This window comes from Eulemur rufifrons, chromosome 7 (genome assembly GCF_041146395.1).
Source record: "Eulemur rufifrons isolate Redbay chromosome 7, OSU_ERuf_1, whole genome shotgun sequence".
Classification (NCBI taxonomy): domain Eukaryota; kingdom Metazoa; phylum Chordata; class Mammalia; order Primates; family Lemuridae; genus Eulemur; species Eulemur rufifrons.
In genome coordinates this window covers 158,034,012-158,058,063 of record NC_090989.1, presented here as the reverse complement: position 1 = coordinate 158,058,063, position 24,052 = coordinate 158,034,012, and the positions used below count along the sequence as shown (strand labels likewise).

Genomic DNA, 24,052 nt, shown 5'->3' with positions numbered 1-24,052 from the left:
GGGGATAGTGATACTGAGGGCATTCTTCCTGTTGGTATGGAAAATGGAGTCAGAGGGCAAAGAGCCCAAAGTCCTCTAGAGACTTGCATATGGGGAAACTGAGGCACAGAGCAGCAGCAAGGAGCACATGGCCCTCTTTCGCCCTCTCCCTGGCTCGTTTCCGCACCAGAGCCATGTCTATCCTTTATGGATGGGAAACTGAGGTACAGTGGTGATGGGCCTTGCTCACAGCAGGACAGAGGCGAGGCCAGGCTGCTCTGGGGCTCCTGCCCACCTCTTCGGTCAGTTGCTCCTGGCCTTTGTGTCACCCTGTCAAGGGTGAAGGTTATTTTTCCACCTGCACCCAAGGGACCCCAGGCAGATGTGGACTTCGGTAGGGCAGGTCTTTGGGTCTCAGCCTTACTGTGAAGGCAGGGCTTGCACAGTCAGGGCAGGGCACATGTGCTTTCTCATCAGCCCCTCCCTTCTGCACAGGGGCGGAGGAAGGGCAGGGCCCAGGGCTGATCTCCTTGCTCCACCCTGCAGGCAAGCGCTGGAGCACGGCCTGCGCCTACCTGCACCCAGCCCTGAGCCGCACCAACCTCAGGGCCGAGGCCCGGACGCTTGTGAGCAGGGTGCTCTTTGAGGGTACCCGTGCAGTGGGCGTGGAGTATGTCAAGAACGGCCAGAGCCACAAGGTGAGTGAATGACAGCTGGGGGGCAGGACATGTACAGGAAGGAACCCTGGTGGTCAGGCTTGGCGGGGGCAGAAGTCACGCTCTCCTCCTAGCTACACGCTCTCATCCCTGGGATGAGGCCATTGGTGGCAATGGCCTGACGGCTTGTCCCGAGGGCCTCACAGGAGGCAGTGGGCTGGTGGAGGTGAGGAAGCCCCCAGCCCTGCCACCTGCAGAGGGTCCACGGTGCCCCAGTGTGGGTGACCCCAGAGCCTCTGTCTGCCACACCCACCTTAGAGCGTCCCCCAGTGCCTTCCACGTGTTCCAAGGCGCTGACCTAACAGGGTGACAGGTTTATGCTAGAGGTTGGAACCTGTGTGAATGTGAATGTCCTCTACGCTCTGCACTGGCAGCAGTGTGTCAGGTTGTTTTGCCCCCATGTGTCGATCTGGCTCACTGCTTGCCTTATTTAGACCGCTTGCTTTCATTTATCTCACGTAAGCTTTCCTGTGCCGTTTTAAGACCCTGGTTACTGTCTGGCTGTGGCAGAATGTATTGGCGTGTGGCCACGCTTGATCACGACACACCACGATTGCGTGTGCAGGTTGCTTTCCAATAGCAACACTGCCAGCTTCCTCTCCGTGAGCCGGCTCACCACTGCCACCGCAGCAGTGCTCCTCCCCAGCGCGCCACGTGGGTTCGACACGCCGTGTTCTCGTGGTGCAGGGTGGAGCGGCACTGGCCCACGAGTCAGGAGAACAGCTGGCTTGTCAGGAGGTGTGACCTGGCTGGCCCTCTGCCCCTTCCAGGCTTACGCCAGCAAAGAGGTGATTCTGAGCGGAGGCGCCATCAACTCTCCGCAGCTGCTCATGCTCTCGGGTGTCGGGAATGCAGATGACCTGAAGAAACTGGGCATCCCTGTGGTGTGCCACCTGCCTGGTGAGCCCCCTTCAGTCTTCCCCAGAGGCCGTCTCTGCTCGACAAAATGGCTTCTTGTATGTAATCAGCACGGAGCAGGGAGGTGGTGAGAGTCAGTGCTCTGTGGAACTGTCATGTCCTTCCCATGAGCCCAGAGTCCCCCAGGCCTCACCAGACACCCTTACCCTGGGCCCCCAGTCTTCGTGTTATTTCCTTCTCCCTCCCTGGCCACCCCATCCTACGGGGGGCGGGGGGGGGAGCGCCCTCTGGCAGGGAGTATCTGCCCACCAAGCCCCGCTGGCCGGCGGTGTGGGCCTGTCACCAGGGCAGCTCTGTGGTGAGAGAGGTCCAGGCTCTGTTCCCATTCATGGTCCTCACCAGCTGCCCTAGCGTTAACGAGGTCAGCCCAGTACCGCGGAGCCTGCCTTTCACATTAAGACCTGAACTGTGTTTCATAAACTATCTTCGATGTCCTTACGGGCCTGGCTCTGTCTCTTGCCCCCTGTAAGCCACACTCCCAGCAGGGCAGCTTCCTCCTTCCCCAGGCCGGGGCTGAGGGTGGGCTGCTGTCCCCATTCAGTGACAGCTCACCAAGCAATGCCTGCCTGCTGCAGGCGTGGGCCCTGCCCGCATGGAGGGTGCTGCTGAGCGGGCAGACAAAGGGCACCTGGAGGCTGCCCTGGAGCATGTGAGAGAGGGCGGACTTGGCCAGGGGTGCATGGCGTCTCCGCCTTTAAGCTGAGACCTGGGGACCGAGCAGGAGCTGGCCCAGAACATTAGTGGATAGGGGAGAATTTTTTAAAACCAGGGGAGTGTGGAGAAGCCAGCTAACCGGACCCCCCAACCCCCTGCAGCCATGTTTCCTCACCACTCCCCCCCATTTCAGGAGTTGGCCAGAACCTGCAGGACCACCTGGAGGTATACGTTCAGCAGGCCTGCACCCGCCCCATCACCCTCCATTCGGCACAGAAGCCCCTGCGGAAGGTCTGCATTGGTCTGGAGTGGCTCTGGAAGTTCACAGGTGGGCACTCGCCCGTGGCCTGGGTGGAGAGGGTCCATGGCCTCCTTCCTAAGCAGCCGAGCAAGAGCTCCGGCCTCAGGGTGCTGGGTTTGAAGCTGAACTTTGCCATTTGCCTTAGCCCTGAGCTGCTGTTTTCCCATCTGCAAAATGCGGACACACAGTTCGTGCCTGGCAGGCTGCTGTGAGGACTGGAAGCAGTAGCTCACGCTACAGAGCTCGGCACGGGCCTGCTCAAGGCGAGACTGTGGAGGGCTTAGGTGCTGCTATTCCTTATGGATGGATGTGGGTGGCCTTGAGCTAGACACCACGTGGGCACCAAGGAGCCCAGAGAAGAGGTACAGAGGAGACCGTGGTGCCAGACTGTGGAATTGGCATCCATCCTTCAGCATTTTCATTCGTGGTCTAGCTGTGTCTCAGAGTGCTGCCTAGGCCAGGACATGGCATTTGAAGTCCTACTCATTTATTCAGCCTATGTTTCTCGCACACCTACTGTGTGTCATGTGCTGTGCTGGGTGGTAGGCCTGGCCCGGGTAGAGGGCAAAGCTGAAGCCCCCTGTTTGGCATGGAGTTGATATGCAATGCTCGGGTGCTGGGAGAGCCGCCTGGGGAAGAGGACAGAGGTGGACAAGGGCTTGGGCCCAGGCCCCAGCATGGAGGCCAGGAGAAAGGAGGTCATCCTGACTGGCTCTTCTGCCTGACCCTTTCCTGATCCTCAGGGGACGGAGCCACTGCCCATCTGGAAACGGGTGGCTTCATCCGCAGCCAGCCTGGGGTCCCCCACCCGGACATCCAGTTTCACTTCCTGCCGTCCCAAGTGATTGACCACGGGCGGGTCCCCACCCAGCAGGAGGCTTACCAGGTGAGCAGATGGCGTCTTAGCCCCATGGCACACTTCCTTTCCCCCTTTGGTAAGGGAAGATGCTCTCCTCAGCAGCAGGGCCTTCAGGGTAGCAGGCACAGAAGCCTGTCCGCTGCCCTCCAGCTGCCCAGCGTGCCAAGTGGGGAGAGGAGCAGGGGAGCCCAGTGAGGTGGTCTGCGCGGTGCACGCAAAGGTATGACCGCGCCAGCTTGGGGCAGATAGTCTAGGTCCCAAGCACCAGCAGTGGGACAAACGAGCCTGGCTGGGCCCTGGGGTTGCAACCCCTGGAAGTTCAGACCGCAGACTATAAAGCCAGGAGGAAGGAGTGATTCATCGAGGTGGTTTTTAACCCCCTGTGGAAGCGGGGTGGGTTGCAGGCAAGTGCTCAAATGCCTCTGCTCCTAACTGGCTCTGGAAGCAGAGCCCCCCCACCCCCGACCCCCCTCAGGACACCTGGGGCCTCTCTGAGCCACTGAGCTGAGGGGGTTGATGGAGGTCACTGCTTCCTCTGGGTTCATCTAGGTGCACGTGGGGACCATGCGGGGCACGAGTGTGGGCTGGCTCAAGCTGAGAAGTGCCAATCCGCAGGACCACCCCGTGATCCAGCCCAACTACTTGTCAACAGGTAATTCAGCAGCCACCTTCATCTAGCCTGGGCTTGAATGAATGAATGCCTTTGTGGGGTTCCTGTTTGTCCCTGAGCCTTGCCTCTGGCCACACTTGGAGACACAAGTTACCCTCTGCCCTAGCACTCCAGGCTGTCAGCCTGCACGTGCTGCTCCGTAGTGTTCTGGGTCTTCATTTTACACAGCGGGAGAGATTTGCAGCTTTCAGAACACGAGGTGCAGGGAGACCTGGCTGTGCTCACACAGCATTTTTCCTGCTGTTGCTCTGAGCAGCCTCCAAAAGCAAATGACGTTTCTGGGCCTGCCCTTTGCAGGCAGCACAGTGAGCACCCCAACTGCTCACAGCCACCCTGGGGCAGGGGCCAGAGGTGTGTTCTTAGCCCTGCCTCGCAGATCAGCCAGACCCCGATTGAAACCTGGCCTCTGGGGTGGGCTGTGTCTGTCTAGTTCGCCACCTTTTAGCTACCCAGGACTCTGCTTGGTTGCAGCCTAACCACCTATGGGCAGGTGACAAGCAACTCAGTGCCTCAGTCCTCTATGTCCCTGAACTTCGTCCCCAAACCCTGTCCCCTCAGGCAGCTTATTGAGGCCACATGGCAAGAGGGGGAGTCTCACCTGTGTCCTCTCCTCGACAGAAACAGACATTGAGGACTTCCGTCTGTGTGTGAAGCTCACCAGAGAAATTTTTGCACAGGAAGCCCTGGCTCCATTCCGGGGGCAAGAGCTCCAGCCAGGAAACCACGTTCAGTCAGATAAAGAGATAGATGCCTTTGTGCGGGCAAAAGCCGACAGTGCCTACCACCCCTCGTGCACCTGCAAGATGGGCCAGCCCTCCGATCCCACTGCCGTGGTGGATCCGCAGACCAGGGTCCTCGGGGTGGAAAACCTCAGGGTCATCGATGCCTCCATCATGCCCAGTGTGGTCAGCGGCAACCTGAACGCCCCCACGATCATGCTCGCGGAGAAAGCAGCCGACATTATTAAGGGACAGCCTGCACTGTGGGACAAGGACGTCCCTGTCTACCAGCCCAGGACCCTGGACACCCAGCGTTAAGGCACTCACTGCTCCTTGACAAGCCAAGAGGGCCAGCACAGCCCTTGCTCCAAATCTCCTTCCTGAAACTGTCAGAACGTTAGGACCCAGGAGGCACCCTACTCCGTGGCTGAGAATTGGAAATAAGACCAGCATTGGGCAGAGAATCAAGCTCCTTTTTCTTGGCGTTTCCCTGTGGGCCCTTTGGGGAAGGCCAGGATTCAGGCTGCGGCCTCTCCCTGCCTTGTGGAGGGACAACAGAGGAGGCGGGTTCACTGCTGTCACATCCTTGTCTTGTGTCGGGGCGTGCTCTCTAACGCGGGACCCTGCTGCCTTGAGGGCAGTGGTCTCTCCCAGCTCCCCTCCGCGGGAAAGCCCCTGAGAGCAGGTGCTCGGCTCCCCAGGCAGAGGCATCCTCGAGCGCCAGGTGAGGCTGGAGTCACGCAGAACTTAGCTGGGGCTGCACCTAAGTCCCCCGTGTGCCTGTTCCGAGGGAGAGCTGCCTGCTGGCAGGAAAGCAGGCTTTTTCTTTCTCTCTCGCTTCCTCATCTCACTCCCAGAGTGAGGCGGGTAACTGGGGCCCCGCTGGGTCATGGAGGGGCTGTGACCCACTTCTCCAGTGCTCTGGTTCTCACTAAGCACAATCAGCCACGCCGAGAGGATTTCTGGACCTTGTTCAAGGAGAGAGGGGTCTGGAGAGAATGCCACTTGGCTTCACTACCAAAGGTTCCACGACTTAGCATGGTAAAAGATTTTCCTGTTGCCAGGAAACGCAGAAACTCCATGTACCAGATCTCGGCTTGATGCTGAAGCAGCTGGCCCGAGAGAGGACTCTTTCACATCAGCCTGGGAAGCAACTCAGCGCCAGGACCCTGGCAGCGGACAGGGCTGGCTGATTCCTATTCTCTAGACGTCCACACGAGCAGACGAGGACGGAGCTGAGACTGAGGGAAAAAGCACTTAAGTACAGGCACCGGACCCTGTAGAAATGCCATCGCGTGCAAGAAAAATAAATTGGTGAGTTTTTTGGGGAAAAAACAGATACGAGTAGCATTTAGCATTTTATACATCTCTTTGATCTTTAAATTTCTTATTCAATAATGTGATCCAGTAACTTATTTTTGAACTGAGATGTCTTGTCCAGACTGTTTGTATACGGTCATGAAAAGTACTGCATTTTGGAGGGATTTTTCTGAAGATGCCCACAGCTCTGGGTCCCGGAGCGGCCCGCAGGGGTGCCGGGGTGTCAGAGAGCACGTGCTGGTGCAGGGGAGGGGTGAGAAGGAAGATTAGGCTGTGTACGGAGGGGTCCCAGGCTGGCCCGTGACTGCACTGACCTTCCTTCCCTGGTCTGGACAGGGACGTGGGAGGCGACATTTAGTTCTCCCATCTCTGCGTCCTGTGGTGTGTCAGCCTCTGAGACAGTGGTAGATTCAGGTGGCAGCTGCATTTTAAGAGAAGCAGAACGGCGTGTGATGAGAGACACTCAGGCGTGTTCCACACGATCGCACGATTTTAGCCATCCATGGAAATGAGCTTCAAAAGAAAAGACAGCGAGTGTCTCATGTCCAGAACCCGTCTGAAAAGTCTACTGCTATCGGGGAGACTTTTGCCCCAACAGAGCAGCTGCGGAAGCCAGAGTGGGGAGGGCAGGCTACAAAGTGGGGTGCGCGGAGGCTCTGCTAGCTGCAGTCTCGTGGGGAATCAGGCCCCTTGGCAAAAAGCCTACAATGCCTAAAAAACAGAAGAAGGTGCTATGCAAAAAAAAAATGCTTGGAAGAGTACAACAGAACACTGCATGTGCCCAGAGCCCTGAGCAGCCCTGTTGGAGAAGCCTGTGTGGGAGCCGCAGACCGGGGGGCGCGCAGGCTCGGAGCATCTGTCTGCACGCCTGGCGCTGTGGGAGCCCGGACGGTCGGCCTTGCTGCTAACAGCGCAGGCGAGATAACTTCCGTGAATTCACAGATTCTTCCCTCCGGCCAAACCTTGTCGTCATCCCAGAAATTATTTTATGTTTCCACTGATAAAGCACATTAACATCAGATTAAATACATACATTTTTTTTTTTTTCCTTGAAAATCAGAAAAATATACCCTTCACTAGGCCAGGCTGTCGCATACCATGCTGTCACTCCTGTTCTAATGTTGGAAGCCAGGGTCTAGGCCTGCTCTTCCTCCTCCTCCTCCTCCTGCTGTCCTAGTCCCCAGGAGAGGAGGAGAGAGATCATTTCAGAGAAATAAAAACCTTTGCAATGAACGACAGCATAGCTACAGTCAGTTTTTGAGTCGGGGTGGGCAGATCGGGGAGCTGGGGCTGTGTGTGTAACATCAGCTCTGTTGCTAGCCAGGTTTTTAAATCAGCCAGCTGCCCTCGGAACACTAAAAGCCTGTGTAGGAAGACGCGATGGGCAGAGACGCTTAAGGCTGCAAAAAGTACACAATGCGAAATAAGAGACTCCTCTGGCTGCTGTCACAGGGCGGGTCAGCAGTGAAGTGGGACCTGGGTTGCGCAGGGGACCCACACCCTTCTCTGTGCAGCCAGAGCCCCGGGGGCCTCACAGCCGGCCTCCTCCACTCTGGAACTTCTCTGGATAGCTCCAGGGAGTGCTACCTGGCTAAGCAGGGGTCCAGCTCTTTGGGTGGAAATTGAGGTCCGCACACCGAGCAGAGATGGTTCTTAGTGAGGTTCTCGCTGCCAGCCGACGATTCAGTCATCACTGCCATTTCCATTTTGTGAGATTACGAAAAACACAGGATTCAAGAAACTAAATGTACTATTCCTGTGGACACAATTATTTTTTTGCAGGGGAAGGGAAACCAAAAAGGAGAGACATTTATTCTTAAAACTTTCCTAAAACAAAGGGAAAAAACATGCTCTACAACTTCAAATTTTTCTTCCAAAGAAAAATTTAATAGTAGATGAGAGGTCGAACCAGGCTTAAAGCAGACAGAGATTAGGAAGTGGTGCAGCCTGTAAAAAACGCCAGTTTTTAAGTACTGACTTTGGAAAAGATCACCACCTACACCAGACGCTCGGGGTCCTGGTGCGGTGATTTTGGCTTGTTGACGTTAAGCCACACAGTAAGACCAATACCCAACGGAGAGACACAGAGTCCAAGGTAATGTTGACAGTGGTGTAGCCCTTTAGGAGAAATGGTCCTCCCTGCAGCTGGTATGAAGTTACCGTCGGCACCGAAGGAGCCAGGAAGATGAGAAAGAACCTATGTGATTACAGAACTGCCCGCACAGAGAACCTGCCCCTCGGAAGCTCTCACTGGCCCACGCCAGCCCTGTGCAAGGAGAGCTCCCACATGTGACAAAATTATTACACAGTTTTATTCTGAAGAACATTTTGCATTTTAATAAAAAAGGATTTATGTCAGGAAATAGTCATTTACAAACCTTGAAGTGTTTTTTTGCCTGGATCTGGAGTAAGAATGTCTTAAGAAGAGGTTTGTAAGGTTTTTATAACAAAGTGGTGTTATTTACAAAAAAAAAAAAAAAAAAACATTAACAGGTTGTCTAGTTAAAAATTTTGAACCAAAATTGCTACCTGTCTTTTATGATCGCAGGGAATCTCTGCCAAGGTAACTTGACAAAGTTAGCATAATTCAGGTAACAGAAAAGGAAGCCTTCATGGTTCTAATGATGCCAAAGTGGGTTTTCATCAGGACGTACAATCGGAGCGTGAGTGCATTCTAATGAAAACTTCAGCCCTCGTTCAATTGCATATAAAAGCCCTCAGAGAGAACACACAGTACAGCAACGTTTTGTAAAAGGCAACAATACGATTTGTACAGACCCCGACATTCTAATCCTATAGGTCACCAAGTTGCTCCCCTGTCCCCCCACCCCCGCCCCCCTTAAGACAAGCAGCACCAGTCCCCAGGGGACAAGAGCACACGTACTTCATTTGCCTGTGTGAGTATTTCTGCACCAGAGATGCAAAAACGTCCCATGTGGGCAGCTGAGAAAACCAAAGTCTTGGATGCCACAGGGCAGAGTGGGCCAGCTCGACCTACCAGAGGGTTATTAAAACAAAAGACAGTCGCAACCTACAGTGGATCAAAAGGTACAATATCAAAATCATAGAACTCTTGCCCAAAGGAAAGACTGCAAGTAGTCATCTGGTATATCTCGGGTAAAGATATGTTTATAATGACTCAAAATATTTTTAAAAAATTTCTGTAGTGTCAAGTTCTTTTGAACTCAAAATTTTACCCCCAAAGGATTTTCACTGAATAAATGAGAATTGGCTCTATTTCTTCTACTTCTGTATAGCCCAAGTAAAAATACTAATAATTTCTAGATTTCAGTGGGGAACTACAATTATTAGGACCCATGGATATTGCTGCAGTTCAAATACGGTACAATAATTACAAAATATAGACCATCTCTTTACAAATACAAATTATGGTATGTTACAAATCATGTACAATAAATCTATAATTTTTAAACAAACTAGCGTATCTAAGTTTACCTGGTTGCGAGTGCGTTATTCCAGTTTACAGTTGCCCTTCGCGTGACAGTCAGAAACCGACCATCTGAGTGATATTCTCGTATGTAAACTGGCGTCATGTAACAGAAAACCTCGTGTATAAGGTCCCATTGCCCTCTCGTGATGACCGCTGGTAGGTGGTTCTGACTTCCTCACTGTGTTGCAGAACAGCTAGACGGGAACCAGGAAGCAGTGTGTCTGGGGGAAAGGGCTTACAAATGGAGATGCTGGGCCCCGTGACTGTCTGATATGCTAGACCGAGGGCTGAGGTAATGACACAGGTGTGGTGATGGTCATCACCCGTAACCTTCCCCCGCCACGCCTTAGGGCGGGTGGGCGCAGGGCCCCACGTGCAGGAGATGCAGCCGCCACGGCGGTGCCGTTGAGACAGGCAGGCCTGTCTGCCCTCCTCGCCCCTCTCCGAGAGGGCTGGATGCGCTGTCTCCTGCAGCCAGGCCAAGCGCGTCGTGCACTGCTGGGCTCCGCCACTCGGCACCTGTTCCGACCAGGTTTATGGCTTTCTTGAGGCATGACATCACTTGTACAAAAGTCTAATTGAATATTGACTCCCAGCCAGTGCCTAACTTTCCCCGCTACGAGGCACTTTTCCCCGGCCCCCCTGCACCCGACCTGAGGCTGGGCCAGTCTGTTCCCCAGGGCTACAAGGTGGTGATGCATATCATCTCATCTGCCAGGTCCTCCTCGTCTCTCCCTAGGTCCGGCTCGTCGTCGCTGTAGCCGGGACCAAAGTCCTGGAGCTCGTAGTCCTGCCGGTGTGAGACGGGGCCCACGTCCCCGTTGGCTCGGCGATGCACGCTGCCGTTCAGCAGGGTGCTGGCCGCACTCTCCATCTCATCGATGGTCAGGTCACAGGCATCGGCGATTTCGTGTTTTGTTGCTGACACAAATTTTGGGTCCCTTGCATAGCGTCCTAAGCCTTCAGATATCAGGACCTGTGTAGGAAAGAGGATTCATGGTTGGGGAGGCGGGAAATGACAAAGACCAACTCGAGCACCAACTGTAGCACGTGCTTTGGGGACTGGGTTCCATCATGTCCACTCAACCTCATTCGTGAGATCCCTCCAGTAAACAGCTTTGGCTTTGGAAATGCCATGGGGCTGAAAACTACACGAGGCCCCAACAAGAGTGAAACCTACTGGGGGGGAAAATTGAGCACAAACTAGTATTATCTGCAGGAACAGCATGTTTATGAGAGTCAGCAGTGGCAGCCAGTTTTCACTCGTGCTTTAAATACATTGAAGCTGCTAAGAAGTGTCGCCGAGGCAGCCTGGCCCCCGAGCCTGCGAGCCATACTCACCGCCTCCACCAAGCTGTCCGCACTCCTCTGCTTGTCGCTGTTCTTGTTGCGGAAGCTGCTGGGGACCGTCAGGCTGGCTGGTGTGAAAGTCCGATAGGAGATGTCGGGCTCATCTGTGTACCAGGAGCTGCGGTGCAGGGACGGCAGGCTGCCGTTGACCTGGTCCAGGGACTCTGACCGGTCCACCTGGATCAGCGGGGTGTAGCATGGTGTCCAGTCCCGGTACGGAGGGGTCGCTGGAGGGGTGGCCCACGACCGGGTTGAGTGACTCGGCGAGTACTTCTGGGCTTTACTAGAATCTAGGCCTGCAACTGCCATGATCTAAGGAGAGAGAGGAAAATGGGGACACCAGAGGTCCGGGCCTCATGCCGCCTCCAAACAGACGAAGCCCAAGTGTGAGCCCTGCTCTGCAGGGCAGCCCAGACACGGCCATACAAGGGACATGGGCACACTGGAGCAAACTAAACGAACTGGCAGAAGTTTGGCTTTGTAGGGGGCTGTGCTTTCTTCTCCCCAAAATCCCTAATGCATTTCGGATGACTGTTCCCAAGGAGTCCCCAGTTGCTAGTTCGTGGAACTGCTGGTGACTGAGAAAGAATCAGGGAAGACAGGGCTGTGTGCGCAGACCACCCTGTCCACGCTGGACCTCAGTACTGAAGTACGTGCTGTCCACGCTGGACCTCAGTACTGAAGTACGTGCAGAGAAAACTGCCGGTTGCAGCACGTATAGGGAAACACAGCTGCTCCCCGGCTCTAGCGCAGCTCATCCCAGCACCAGCACTTGGTCGGTCCTAGAGCAGCGGCTACAAGCCCTGCCCCTCTCAACCCCACCGCGGCAGACCCACCCTGGGATCCCCACCCTGCAGGGAGGGGTGCTGAGGCCCAGTCTGCGTAAACACAGGTTCCTGGCCGTGACCGCCCGAGGGAGGCGCTGAGAGGACCTGGGCCTGGGCAGGTGGGGGAGAGAGAAGTATGTTCCAGGCACGCCCCTTACGCATTTCTGTGCCTATTGATTCATTGCCTCAGACGGCCTGGGCCTTCCCAAGGCTTGTCCTTCCTCCATGACACGGAGTAGAAATAAAACTTAGTATGAAAAGTGAAGGCACAGAAGTAAAAAGGTGGCAAAGAGACTTGAACAGAAAATCTGAAATGGCAGCTGAGTGTTCCCATGCTCAGGACTCGGGGCCAGAACCTGCAGGGAGCCCTGGCTCTGCCGACTGGCTGGCGGTGCTCCCCGAGTGCTCCCTCGACCAGCCCCATCCCCCCACACAGATGGATGGCGTCTCTGATGTGATATTTTCAGAAAGAAAAAGTGCCATATTATTGTCCTTGAGGCAAAGCCCCGGTGAGTGGGCTCTGGCCCGGCCCACCTTGTGCAGCCCCCCTCACTGTGGACGGGTCATTCTCCCTGGTAGGGGGGCGGGAGGCACACCCACCTTCCCGACCACGGGCTCTTGCCCACAGACAGCTCTGTAAAATTGTCTTGATGAAGGAACCACTTCTCGGAGCAAATAAAGGGCCGTTCCAATTGTTCGGAATCAGTCAAGTGGCACCACTCCCTGGGGCCAAGACCATACCAAGCCCTATATTCAAAGCCAAGAAGAGATGGGGGGACGACTGTGCACTAGGCAGAGGCCAGCTCTGGAGCTGACTCCTTGGATCCAGATACCAGCGGGTCACTCAGCTGTGTGAGATCGGGCACAATGAGGTGGCTGCATGCACTTGGCGGGGTTGTTACAGGATTGAACCAGCCTCCCGGTGAGGGTTCTCCCCTTCCTTCCTGGTGCTGGTGGCCAAGGGGAAGAGAGTGTCCTGAGGGTGGGTCCTATGCAGGTGGGCAAGGCCAGGCGGGCCGGCTTACCTGTTGCTGCATCAGGTGCAGAGGCAAGGCTGTGCGGTGGGGGAAGGCAGGCGACAGCGGGACCTCCTCCTGGCTGCTCTGCCGGCGCAGGCACTCGAAGTTGAAGGAGGATCTCCGGTGGGCTAAGAAGGCAAAGCACACTACCAGTTGTGACGCGAGTTCTCTGTGGGGACGCTGTGTCTCGGGAGTCCCACCCCCCAGACCCTCAGCAGGGAGCCCAGGAAGAAGCAAGCAGAATGCCCAAGAGAAAGAATTATGTAGTAAGGTCTCTAAATTTTTGGAGGGGAGAATGTAAGAAAAAGCCCAGTGTTTTTAAAAAGCACAAACTTATGAGTTTTAAATGTTTGCCTGCTCCTGGGAAGAGCTAAGGCTGCCCAGAGGGCCGGTGTTGTGAGTCAGGAGCCCTGGCCTGCGTGCTGCGGGAACAGGGCATTTCAGTGCAACCACACTGGTCACTCCAGAACTCCACAGACGCCACCTGCTGCCACCTTCCAGACACCCTGTGTGTCCCTGGAGGCTGGGACATCCTGCTGGGGCTCCTGTGTTGACACCTCTGTTTGAAAGGGAAGAATTCGACCTGCCCTGATCTGCTCAACCAGGTAATAAGCAAATTTTTTGTTGGGAAAGACTGAAGACAAACAACAAACACCGCTAACTTTGAGACCCTGGTTGTCCTAAGAGCTGTTTCTAGCAGAGGCCCCCACACAGGCTGAGCCGTGACAAGAGGTCCACAGCTTCCAGCCTAATAGGGCACCAGATCAGTCCGAATTCTGGCGCCCACCTAGAAACTCCTCCACTGTCGCAGCGACTGTTCTGGGGGGCCTCACCTGGAGTTTGCAAGGCAGTGGCTGCGGCATTTCAACAGCTCCTATCTTCACCTCTGCTTTTCTAACTAAGCTCACGGCATGTCCCAGCCCTGGCAAAAACTGTCCATGCCCCAAATTTCTGTATTGGAAAACCTCAGGGACTTGCCTGGAGAGGCCTCCACGGGGCTGGGGCTGGACTGAAGGCCAGGCTAGCCCTTGAGAGGAAGGAGACAGCCAGCGGCCTGGTGTCTCAGGCCCATGCACACTGTGGGGCACGCTGGGGCCGCCTGGCGGAGCTGCCTGCATGGAACAGGGACAGCTGCTGCCCCAGGGCCTGCGCACCCCCAGGGCTTCGGTGTGCGCTGAGCATGGCGCCCCGTAGGCGCGACCTCTAGGCCCTACGATCAGGCTGTGCTCTGCGCAGCAATCTCTGGAGCAGGAAGTAAGGCCACTGTCACTGAGCACCCAGGCCGGAGGGGTGACACGTTCTCCCTGCCCCAGGTCTGAGCGGAGGGACAGCAAAGTAAAGCTGCCTCACGCACACGGAGGGCAGCTGCCCCTGCCCGCCTTGGGCATTCACGTGCTCACTGGGTGGGCCGGGCAGGTGACCCGCAGAGGCGCAGGCCCGAGGAAGGCCGTGGACACCACAGGCCTCCCCCACCTCACCTCCACACCTGCATCTAGTATTTGCGGGGAGGGAGCGGCTCCCCTCGGCAGCATGTGTTTGGGGCTGAGGAATTAAATATTAACCATGGAAATGAGTCTGCTTACACTCCCCAGTGGGGCTGGGACAGCTGGAGCGAGGCAGAGGCCTGGGCGCCACCCAACGGCGCTCTTATTGTATACACGGTTGGCAGGCTCGGGAGCCAAGTGTCTCGGCTATTTTAGTTACTGATTAGAGTCCTGCTCAAAATACGCTTTATTCCTCAGAAGCACCAGCAACGGATATTCTTTAACTGTCATCAAACCGCCCACATGTCCAGGATCAAACTGAGTGTGCATGTGCGTGTGTAGGTGTGTCTGGGTGTGTCTAAGTGTATGTGGGTGTGTGTGTGTAGTTGTGTGTGACTGGGTGTGTGAGTGTGGGTGTGTCTAAGTGTGTGTGTATGTGAAGGTGTGTCTGGGTGTGTTTGTGTGTGGTTGTATGTGACTGTGGGTATGTCTGAGTGGGTGTGTTTGTGTGTAAGTGTGTGGGTGTGGGTGAGTGTATATGTGAAGGTGTGTCTGGGTGTGTAGGTGTGTTCGAGTGTGTGTGTGTAGTTGAGTGTGATTGGGTGTGTCTGAGTGTGTGTGGGTGTTTGTGGGTGTGGGTGAGTGTGTATGTGAAGGTGTGTCTGGGTGTGTTTGAGTGTGTATGTGTGACTGTAGTTGTGTGTGACTGTGTGGGTGTGTCTGAGTGTGTGTGAGTGTGTGTAGTTGTGTGTAGGGGGTTGGCAGGGCCAGGGCTGCACTTCTGTCCCCGGCCCGAGTGTCGCCTGCTGTGCCCCACGGTGGAAGGAAAGCCAGCAGGGGAGCAGCCAGTCCTCACCCCTGGAATGGGAGCACCTGTCCCGGAGGTGACCAGCAAGCAGAGTGCACTGGCAGGCCTGAGGTGACGGTGAGGGGGAGGAGGAGGCCTGGTGGGGACAAGGAGAGAAGGTACCGAGAATGCCCAGCGCCCCTCGGCGGCAGAGGCTTTGCCAGATGGGCCTGGGCAAGTCCAGCTCTGCACCTGGCCCCTTCCTCCTGGGGCCCAGGCTGACGACAGCAGCACATGCGTGGCTCGCCCACCTCTCAGGGCGGGTCCCAGGCTCAAAGGCAATGATACGTACAAAAAAGCCCCTTATCAGACGTGCGTGTGCAATTGTAGGGCCCCCACTGCCCCTCTCTCTTCTCGAGGAGAGTCAAGAGGGGCGCTGGAGTGGCCAAAGCTTTACCACGTGGGAGCCAGATGAGAAAAGAGGAAAGCCATCAGGCTCTCCAACCAGGGCACTGGTCTGGAGGACCGACGGTCCCTGACAGGGCGGGACAGGTCTGTCACACTCCTCTGGAGCAGGCTGGGGGAGAGGCACATCGTTCTCTGGAAGGTTCTACCCCAAACAAAAAATCTGGCCTCACATGTTGGGGTGGGAGGTAGTAGGCGTCTCCTTGGAGATCTCCGTGAGTCATAGCAGACGGGGGAGTCGTCGTCCTCCAGGAAGCCTTGGGGGTGATGGTAGCCCCGGGGCCTCTCGAAGTCCGAGTTGCTGCCTGTGTACCTGCTGTAGTAGCCATAGGTTTGCCTGGCAGGCAGGAAGGGCAGAGGAGAGAGGGGCGTGAGCATCTAGCTAACAGGCTCTGTCTCTTAGCTCCACAGACCACGTCACCCTCTCCCCACCTCCCTGGGGCACAGCAGGACTAGCTGAGACCAGGGCAACCCCCAGTTTCACGGAAGATTCTAGGTGGAGAGAAGGGGTCACTGCAGGCAGGTTCAGGGCTGGAGGCCTGTGACGAGTGACGTGCTGGTCATTTCCCTCCCTCAGCCCCAGGTCAAACATGGACTGCAGGTGCCCTGCAAGCTGACTGCCCCCACCCATTTCCCCTTTGAGAACCTCTCAGGGCACCAGGGACACAAAGACGTACGAGCCACCCCCACAAGCACACAGAGGGCCCAGGCAAGCTGGAAAGGCAGTGCCGAAGAGAGGGGCTCATGGTGGGCTCTCTGAGGCTTTGTTTGGGGAGTGGGGGTTCAATTCCAGGCAGGAGACGAAAAGCAAGGCGCTGGCGCAGGCCCCTGGAGAGAAGGTGCAAGGAGGCCGCCAGACGGGGTAAGGCCATCCCCATGGGGGACGCGGTGAGAGCAAGGGCCCTGAAGACGGAAACGCAGAGTCAGGGGTTCCAGAAGTTTGGCACTCGAGGGAGGCGGAGGCCAGGGCCACTGCAGCTGGGGGTGTGCGTGTGTGTGTGGCTCAGCTGCCGGACGCGGCCCGGCTGCAGCCCCACTTCTGTCACTGGGCGCTGGCCCTGGAGAGATGTGGTTCACAGAGAACAGAGTGGAAGTTTCCTTCATCGCCTTGCACTGCCTGCTACGCTGCCTAAAGCAAAGTGCCCATTTTAATCACAAACATTCTTCCTGCAGGACAGAGCTGGCGAGGCCCCCCAGTCTCTGGGAGGGACCCTTGATGGGGCAGAAGCAGGTGCTATTCATTAAGTCTCAGGTGACACCCACAGGCTGGCCAAGCCACCTCACAAACAGCCCCGGGGTCAGAGCCCCCAGTGTTCACTAAATACAGACTGCTCTCTCAGAGGCCGGGGGCTGACGGAAGGGGGTCAAGCCAGCTGTGAGGCAGGCCCCATTCTCGTTTCCAGACCTTTTACTAAAAGGCCTCAGAGGCCCCGGGTGGAAATAAGGGGACAGGTCTGAAAGAACAGCCTCCACTCTGCCTCTCTGTGGGCCTGTTTCTCCGGCCCCCCCTCTGGCCTGAGTTCGTGCTCCGGCTCAGCTCCCCAGGGGCAGCCTCCGTGCGTGCAGCTGCCAGCGGCCCCGGGGCCTGCTGATCTCAGCGGGAGCCAGAGCCCCTCACCTGCTCCCGGGTGGCGAGCTGTCGTCCTCATAGCACTCCTCACTGCTGAAATATTCCTGCTCCCCCAGGCAGCGGGGGTCCCTGAAGTAGCCATGGATCTCTGGGTCTTCCCGGCAAATAGTTGGGAGCTGCTCATCTCCCGAGTCAGATCTGCAGTTGGGAGAGAGAGTGTGAGAGCTGGACAGGGGCCGACATGCCTCTGCGCCTGGCTGGCAGCCTTGCCCAGGGTGCTCCCCGGTCTCGCCACATGCTCCCACCTCAAGCAGGACTGGACCGGCAGGCTCTGGCAGCAGTGCTGTGTGTGTGAGTGTGCGCACACGGGGGTGTGGAGGAGGAGGGGTATCTCTCAGCACCCTGTACAACACCAGTGCCAAACCAGTGTGCCCAGAGGTCTTGGAGCCAAAGGAACAGATGCGATTTGGAGAACGGAGAAAGAAAATGGACCTAGAGCATTGCAATGCAAACAGTGGTCAGAGGCCCTGGGGAAAAGACCCTGGGCTCCCAGGCTGTCTGCTCTGATTCCTTCTCCTTCCCCCAATTCCCCCAGGGTCCGGCCCCACGTGACTTCAGAACCGGGAACAAATGGGCCTCCTCACCACTGACTTCCCACTGTATCAAACCAGCAAGGGCAAGGCGAGTTTTAGATACAGTGCCACAGGGGAAAGTCCCGTGGGAAATGCCGGCCATGTTTTCAAAGGCTGCCCAACCTCAAAACTGTGGTCAGTCTTCCTGAAATCTGGCTTGCCCTGGCTTAGTCCTCAGGAAAACCAGCAGGCTCAGTGACATCAGCCCTCTCTCCAAAGGAAGGAGGGTGCTTCCTCAGACCTCTTCTCTCTCTCACACCCTACTTGGGCCCACATGGCTCCTGATTGAACTTGACATCATGAACTGGAAGATCTCTCGTCCAACAAAATGGTCATTCTGCCTGCAGTTCAACTCAGGTTCACACATGTGGAGCACAATACACTGCACATATCTTCTTTTTTTTTTTTTTTTTGAGACAGAGTCTCACTCTGTTGCCTGGGCTACAGTGCCATGGCATCAGCCTAGCTCACAGCAACCTCAAACTCCTGGGCTCAAGTGATCCTCCTGCCTCAGCCTCCTAAGTAGCTGGGACTACAGGCACACGCCACCATACCCAGCTTATTTTTTATATTTTTAGTTGCCTGGCTGATTTTTTCTATTTTTGGTAGAGATGGGGGTCTTGCTCTTGCTCGGGCTGGTCTTGAACTCCTGACCTCAAGCGATCCTCCCACCTCGGCCTCCCTGAGTGCTAGGATTACAGGCGTGAGCCACCATGCCTGGCCCATTGCACATATCTTGAAGGCTACAGGGGAGACGACAGAGAAGATCCAGTTTCTGGTCTTTAGGAAGTTTGGGTCATGCTTTTACTAAGCCGCCATGAGAACCCTGACCCCAAAGAGCAGCTGAAGTTGCCCAGCCACACACCCCGGGGCTCCCACTGTGCACACTGGGCTCCCCTGGTGCCACTGTGAGGCCCACAGGAGCCCATGGGGCATACCTGGCGTGTGGACGCCAGACCTGGAAGGCAACAAGAGTCCATGCTGATACGGATCTGAAGGCACCGTTGCTTACAAAGCAACAACCTCTGACCTCTGAGTCCACAGCCCTGAATTATGATAACCTATTAGGCTAGTTGGCTCAAAGAAATTCTTCTTATCCCTCAGCATCCAGAGAGCCCAGTCGGTAACATACCACCACAATATTCAACACAGAAACATAGGTAATGAGCACATACCTAATGTAAGTTTCATAATAGCGGGTTCTATCCAGGAAAGCCATAATATGGGAGGGAGGAAGGGAGAAGATAAAAGTTAAATATTTCCAACAAAACTTGAAATGCAGATATTAGGCTACCTCCTAGAGTAGGGATTGGCAAACCATGATTCACTGGCCAAATACAGGCTGCCACCTATTTCTGTATGGCCATGAGCTATGAACAGTGTTTGTATTTATAAAGGATTTTAAAAAATTCAAAGAAGAAAGATATTCCACTATATGTAAATATAACAAGTTCAAATTTCAGCGTCCATAAATAAAGTTTTACTGGGACACAGCCATACACCCATTCACTTCCATGCTGTCTACAGCTGCTCTCACACCACAATGGCAGAATTGAGTAGTTGCAAGACAGACCATATGGTCCTTAAAACCTAAAATATTTACTCTCTGGCCCTTTACAGAAAAAAAAAAAAAAAATTCACCAACCACTATCCCAGAGTACGCTGTCACAACTGGGGAGGGTGGATTTTGCAGCTGCTGCTGGTTTAAGGGGCCGCCATATGGCAGGTAACCCTCATCCGTTAGGACCATCACATGGCCAGTGTCTGAAGCAGCCTCGGGGGTACCCACAGGTTCCAGCACAAATGCCCATGGGGACCTCCTCCACATGCCAGGGCACGGGGGAGAGACCTGCCTTGCTCCACAGGGCCGGACTTGACACAGCAGACACCACATTACCACGTGCAAACACACTTTAAAGGTTACCTTTTGATACTGGACCTTCTCTGAGGCTCCCGATCATGCTTGTGGGAGGAATGATGCCCATTTTCAGACACATGCTCAAGGTTCCCAAGGCTGGGCCGCTTTCCATGGGCAGCTTTGGACATATTGGCATTATTGAGATTGGCATTTGTTGAGGTGGGAACGTGCTTTCCTATGGAATTATGGTTATGATGGTTATGACACACCGAATTTCCTGCTGGAGGAAACAGCGGTTTCTCAGTATCACTTGCAGGTGGAATTGAAGGCCTTTGGACATGCAGGGGACGGTGGGTGGTATTGGTCTGCTGAAGGGAATCTCTCCTATCACTATTAACATGATTGACATGGTTTCCAAGCAGGGCACCATTTCTCTGCAAAATAATGGGAGACAACACCAGGTAATTTAACAAGTATTTGATGCAGGCTAGCTATGTTAGGTCATTTTTTCTACATGAAAAACAAATTCTAGGTAAGTTCCGTAGGATCCCTGTGAAACAATCTCAATGTCTCAACGATCAGGGTGAATGTGTTGGTGTGGCAGTTGGCCCCCCCTTAAATGAGGAAGGTTACCGATTTCCTGAGCTGAGGAGCAAGCTCTTGGCTGTCACTCAAGTGTGCTCTTCCAGTTGCTCCAAGTTGGGGTGACTCATACCCAGCTGGGCTGGTTGGCAGCCCTGAGGTTGGGCAGCAGGCATGCTTGCTCCCTGGGGGGGCAGGGGGGCTGAGGGCTGGCTGGCAGATCAAAGAGCTGGCCAGGGAAGAGGAGGGCAGCGTGGGCAGCTGCAGGAAGGACCCAGGATGCTCATCCACACGACCAGTGGCTGTGGCCACGCTCCTCGCCGGGGAGGAAGCTCAAGGAAGGAGCTGGCCTGGCCCTACAACAGCTGCTGGTGAGCAGGGAGGGCCTGTGAGCCCCACTAGACCCTGGGGCTTGGCTCCATTCTGCAGACTCTTCTGTGGATTGTTAACTGCCCAAACTGGAGTCCTGCCCCACTATTTCCAGGTGGCCAGTGTGTAGCTAGGCGTGTAATAATTACTTTGAATATATCTTCTTCTTCCTCTCGTTTTGTTTCCTCAGGCTCATCATCTTGCAAATCACATGATATGGCACGCCGGATTTCTGGCCCAATGTCATGCAGTGTCCTTAATCCTGCCTAGATCAATGAAAATGGCAGAACAGGTTAGACAACACATGAGCCCAGCGTTCAGCCTGGGTCTTGGCTTTGCTCCTGCCTGATTCAGCAGTGGGAGGGGAAGGTTTCTCCAAAGGGCAGTCCAGGGAACCAACTGTTGGGATGTGACTGAAGTCAGCCTAAGGGCTGCTGGGAGTGGTCAGGAGTTCCAGATGGTCAGATGGTCCTGGGCTGGGCTGGTCACTGCAACCCAGTGACCCCCTTTGCAAACACCCGCACTCACAGGGAACACTGCCCAGTTGCCAGTCCTAGGGTCTGGCAGGCCAAGAGCTCCTGCCCCTGTCCTCAGTAGGCTCACCTGCAGGGGCCCCTCTCCCCGGGCAGGGCAGGGTAGGGAGCAGAGCCTGGGTGGTCTAAAAGGAGGGTGGCGAGGATGCCCTGGCTGCGTCCAGGATGAGGGAGCCTAGGTGCAGGCACCAGAGGAGCAGGCAGACCAAGCAGCCATTAGGGCCGCCGGTTCTGCTAACAAGCCATGGAACGAGTGAGGACACACACACTGCAACCACCAGCTCACGCAGACCAGGACAGAACAGATCGACATGCACACAGACCTGGGCCGCTGTGCAGTACGGCCTCTGTGGCCACCCGGGGTCCCCGGGGCTGTACAGCCTGTGTGCAGGCTGAGAACTTGCACTCAGAGGGGGTAGCTTTTTGAAGGCCATAGCAGATTCAAAGTGGCTCACCAGCCGCCGGAGGCAGCGCGAGACCCACGGGGTGACCCTGCTGGCTGCTCACAGAAACTCTGCATTTCTCCGAGGCCCCAGAGCTGGCCTTCCTCACTGTCGCCCTGCTTTGTTGGGTCGGGGTGCAGGAGACGCCCCTCCATTGTTCACGACTTTATTAGGGAAACATTCTAAGATGAGTGTGGACTATCTACGGGGAAAGGTGGTTTCCGGCTCTGAGAAAATTATGATGTGACCGCCAATTTGAAGAAAAACAGCTTGCTGGCTTAGGGACTAACAGGGACTGCAGAGCTACTTTATCATTTTCCACAAAAAGATCTGCATCTGAAAGAGGCATTTCCTCCCTGCCCCCAGGTCTAGGTACGTGTCCATGCGGCCTCTTCCTTTACTGGCCGTGTGCCTGCAGCTCAGCAGCTGTGGAGGCCTGAGGACGCCTAAGACACGGGTTGTGCAGGTCTCCACCTGCGACTAATGCTCCAACCTCAGGGGGGCCAGCAAGGGAGCACCGGGCTGCAGTCTTGCCAGTCTGGCAGGGTCAGGCCCCACTGGCGTGTGAAGGCTCAAATCTGGTCTTCTGCAGACGCCAATGCCAATGGTAACGACATTCGTTTAAAATGTCAAGTCGCACAGGAACCTCCCAAGAGGTCCTTATAAAAGTGGCCTTGTCCATAGAAGCACCCAGCCTTTGAGATGATTCTGCTAACCACGGCATGCCAGACTGGGTTTGGTTTGAACCATTCTGTGAAAAGGGAGCAGCAGGTCTCTCCATTTCATGAATTGTGAGGGTGAAGGAAGTGCCAGAAATCAAAACTTGAAGGTTCCTGGCTAGGAATGCTGAGGTCTTGCAGGGTTAAGACACACATGTCCTGGTTCAGACCCCGACAGCTCTTGGTGTAGTCAGTGAAGCTGCTTCTCACTCTCCTGTCCCTCTGATCATAGGCTCAGGATGCAAAGGTGCGCACACATGTACACGTGGGCAGGCAGCAGGGCACACACACACACACACACACACACACACAGCCTCTCACTTTCCCTCTCTCAGGGTTCCCAAGTCCAGCACATCTGAGCCTGGGGATCATTTGGCTCTGAGGGGGACCCACTTGCCATTCTCATGGAAACACCGAGAAGGCAACTCTAATGTTATGTTGGTAACAAGCTCTCACACAGCACAGCTGCAGGCATGTGAAGAAAGGTCGTGCCCAGCAGTATTAAACAGCCTGCAATTCATTCATCCAGAGCTCTCTAGGGTACAATTATCAAGGAATGATAAGCTAAGCAAGGGTTTCACTGTCTGATTTTGGACCAGCTGGGAAGAATGGTCTGTTACAGATCTGAGGCTCACAGACAAAAAGAGACAAGGTTTGAGACACCTGCTGCTGTTCCCACAAAATAAACATCAGTTACAAAGCACTAAAGTCAACATCCCGAAGTAAACTGTGTACATTAATTCATGTTACAAGGCAGTGGGGGCCAGGAACGCTCCTGAGTTTAAATGGCAGATAATGCTATTTACTGTCATTCAACTGACTGGACTAGGTCTGATTAAAAGAAATAGAAAACTATTTATTTGGATAATTTTTAACATCATCCTCTGTTGACGGGTTGACATTTCACTGAAATACACATATAACATAATTGCATAATAAAAACAAAAACTGTCTCCAGCACATCTTCAAAGATACACAAGATTAGGGTTCAGTCAACAAGGTAGTGCAGTGAACAGACATGGGACAGAGAATTTGTTTGCAACATAAATCATGGAGAAAGGTGGCCCAAGATGCCACTTCCAGAGACAAATAACGATAACATATTTATTAAAGACATCAAAGGAGGAGAGAAAGCATCACTCTTCCCAGATACAAAAGCAGAGGGTTAGAAATTTTGCTCCACGCGGGAAAGTACACACCTCATCAGAGTCAGGGACTGACTTTACTCTTTCACATGTGATCTGGGAGGGACGGGGAGGGTTGTCCCCGAGGGTTGGGAGTGAGGGAAACAGATGTTCCCAAACTAGAGTTGAAATAAAGCTTAAGCACAGCACCCTGAATTTATTACATATCACAAAACATGATAATGAAATTTTTCTAGCACACATATCAAGCTAAAAGGTAGCTTAGGCTGCTCCAAAAATTCCATAGGCACAAGTTCCAATTCCAAAAAATACAGAAAACTATCTTAAACCCTTGAAAAAATTATTTTCCACAGCCCTGAAAAAAAGAACATTCTTTTCTTGAAATAAACACTTTACAATCAGTAAAATTATCTATTCTTTCGTATTTCATACCTGTGTCTATTTCAATTAGCAAAATATTTTAATTTGAAATGTGGTCATTAGCACTTAAACCAACACAAAGCCATATAAAGTTATTCCATTAACATCACAGCAGAATCATGGTTTTGAATAAACACAGAATTGCTATAAAATATAAACATTATTGACTTGTTTTAAGATGTCCAATCTTTATAAAATATTAAACAGAATCAAGCCTAGTTTCTGGTTGATTTTAAAATGCTAGATGTTATCATAAATATTT

General features: G+C 54.3%; 2 protein-coding genes across 5 annotated transcripts in view; one reads left to right on the top strand and one right to left on the bottom strand.

Moving 5' to 3' along the window:
* Positions 1-6,155, top strand: part of CHDH (choline dehydrogenase) — a 29,034-nt gene extending 22,879 nt beyond the window's left edge. Inside the window, exons 3-8 of the mRNA XM_069475896.1 lie at positions 526-677; positions 1,466-1,595; positions 2,461-2,595; positions 3,312-3,454; positions 3,977-4,079; positions 4,716-6,155. Of these exons, the coding sequence (XP_069331997.1) occupies positions 526-677; positions 1,466-1,595; positions 2,461-2,595; positions 3,312-3,454; positions 3,977-4,079; positions 4,716-5,134 (1,082 nt within the window). The 3' untranslated portion in view covers positions 5,135-6,155. The remainder of the gene's footprint in view (positions 1-525; positions 678-1,465; positions 1,596-2,460; positions 2,596-3,311; positions 3,455-3,976; positions 4,080-4,715) is intronic.
* A 79-nt stretch (positions 6,156-6,234) lies between these two features.
* CACNA1D (calcium voltage-gated channel subunit alpha1 D) overlaps positions 6,235-24,052 on the bottom strand; it is a 309,771-nt gene continuing 291,953 nt past the window's right edge. For 2 of the 4 annotated variants that reach the window (XM_069475891.1, XM_069475890.1), the window contains 8 exons: positions 20,680-20,796; positions 19,646-20,013; positions 18,897-18,923; positions 17,138-17,287; positions 15,693-15,856; positions 12,790-12,911; positions 10,929-11,249; positions 6,235-10,563 (listed from right to left, as the gene is read on the bottom strand). In XM_069475891.1, the coding sequence (XP_069331992.1) occupies positions 10,270-10,563; positions 10,929-11,249; positions 12,790-12,911; positions 15,693-15,856; positions 17,138-17,287; positions 18,897-18,923; positions 19,646-20,013; positions 20,680-20,796 (1,563 nt within the window). In that variant the 3' untranslated portion in view covers positions 6,235-10,269. The remainder of the gene's footprint in view (positions 10,564-10,928; positions 11,250-12,789; positions 12,912-15,692; positions 15,857-17,137; positions 17,288-18,896; positions 18,924-19,645; positions 20,014-20,679; positions 20,797-24,052) is intronic. The other 2 variants (XM_069475892.1, XM_069475893.1) reach the window with 2 other exon arrangements.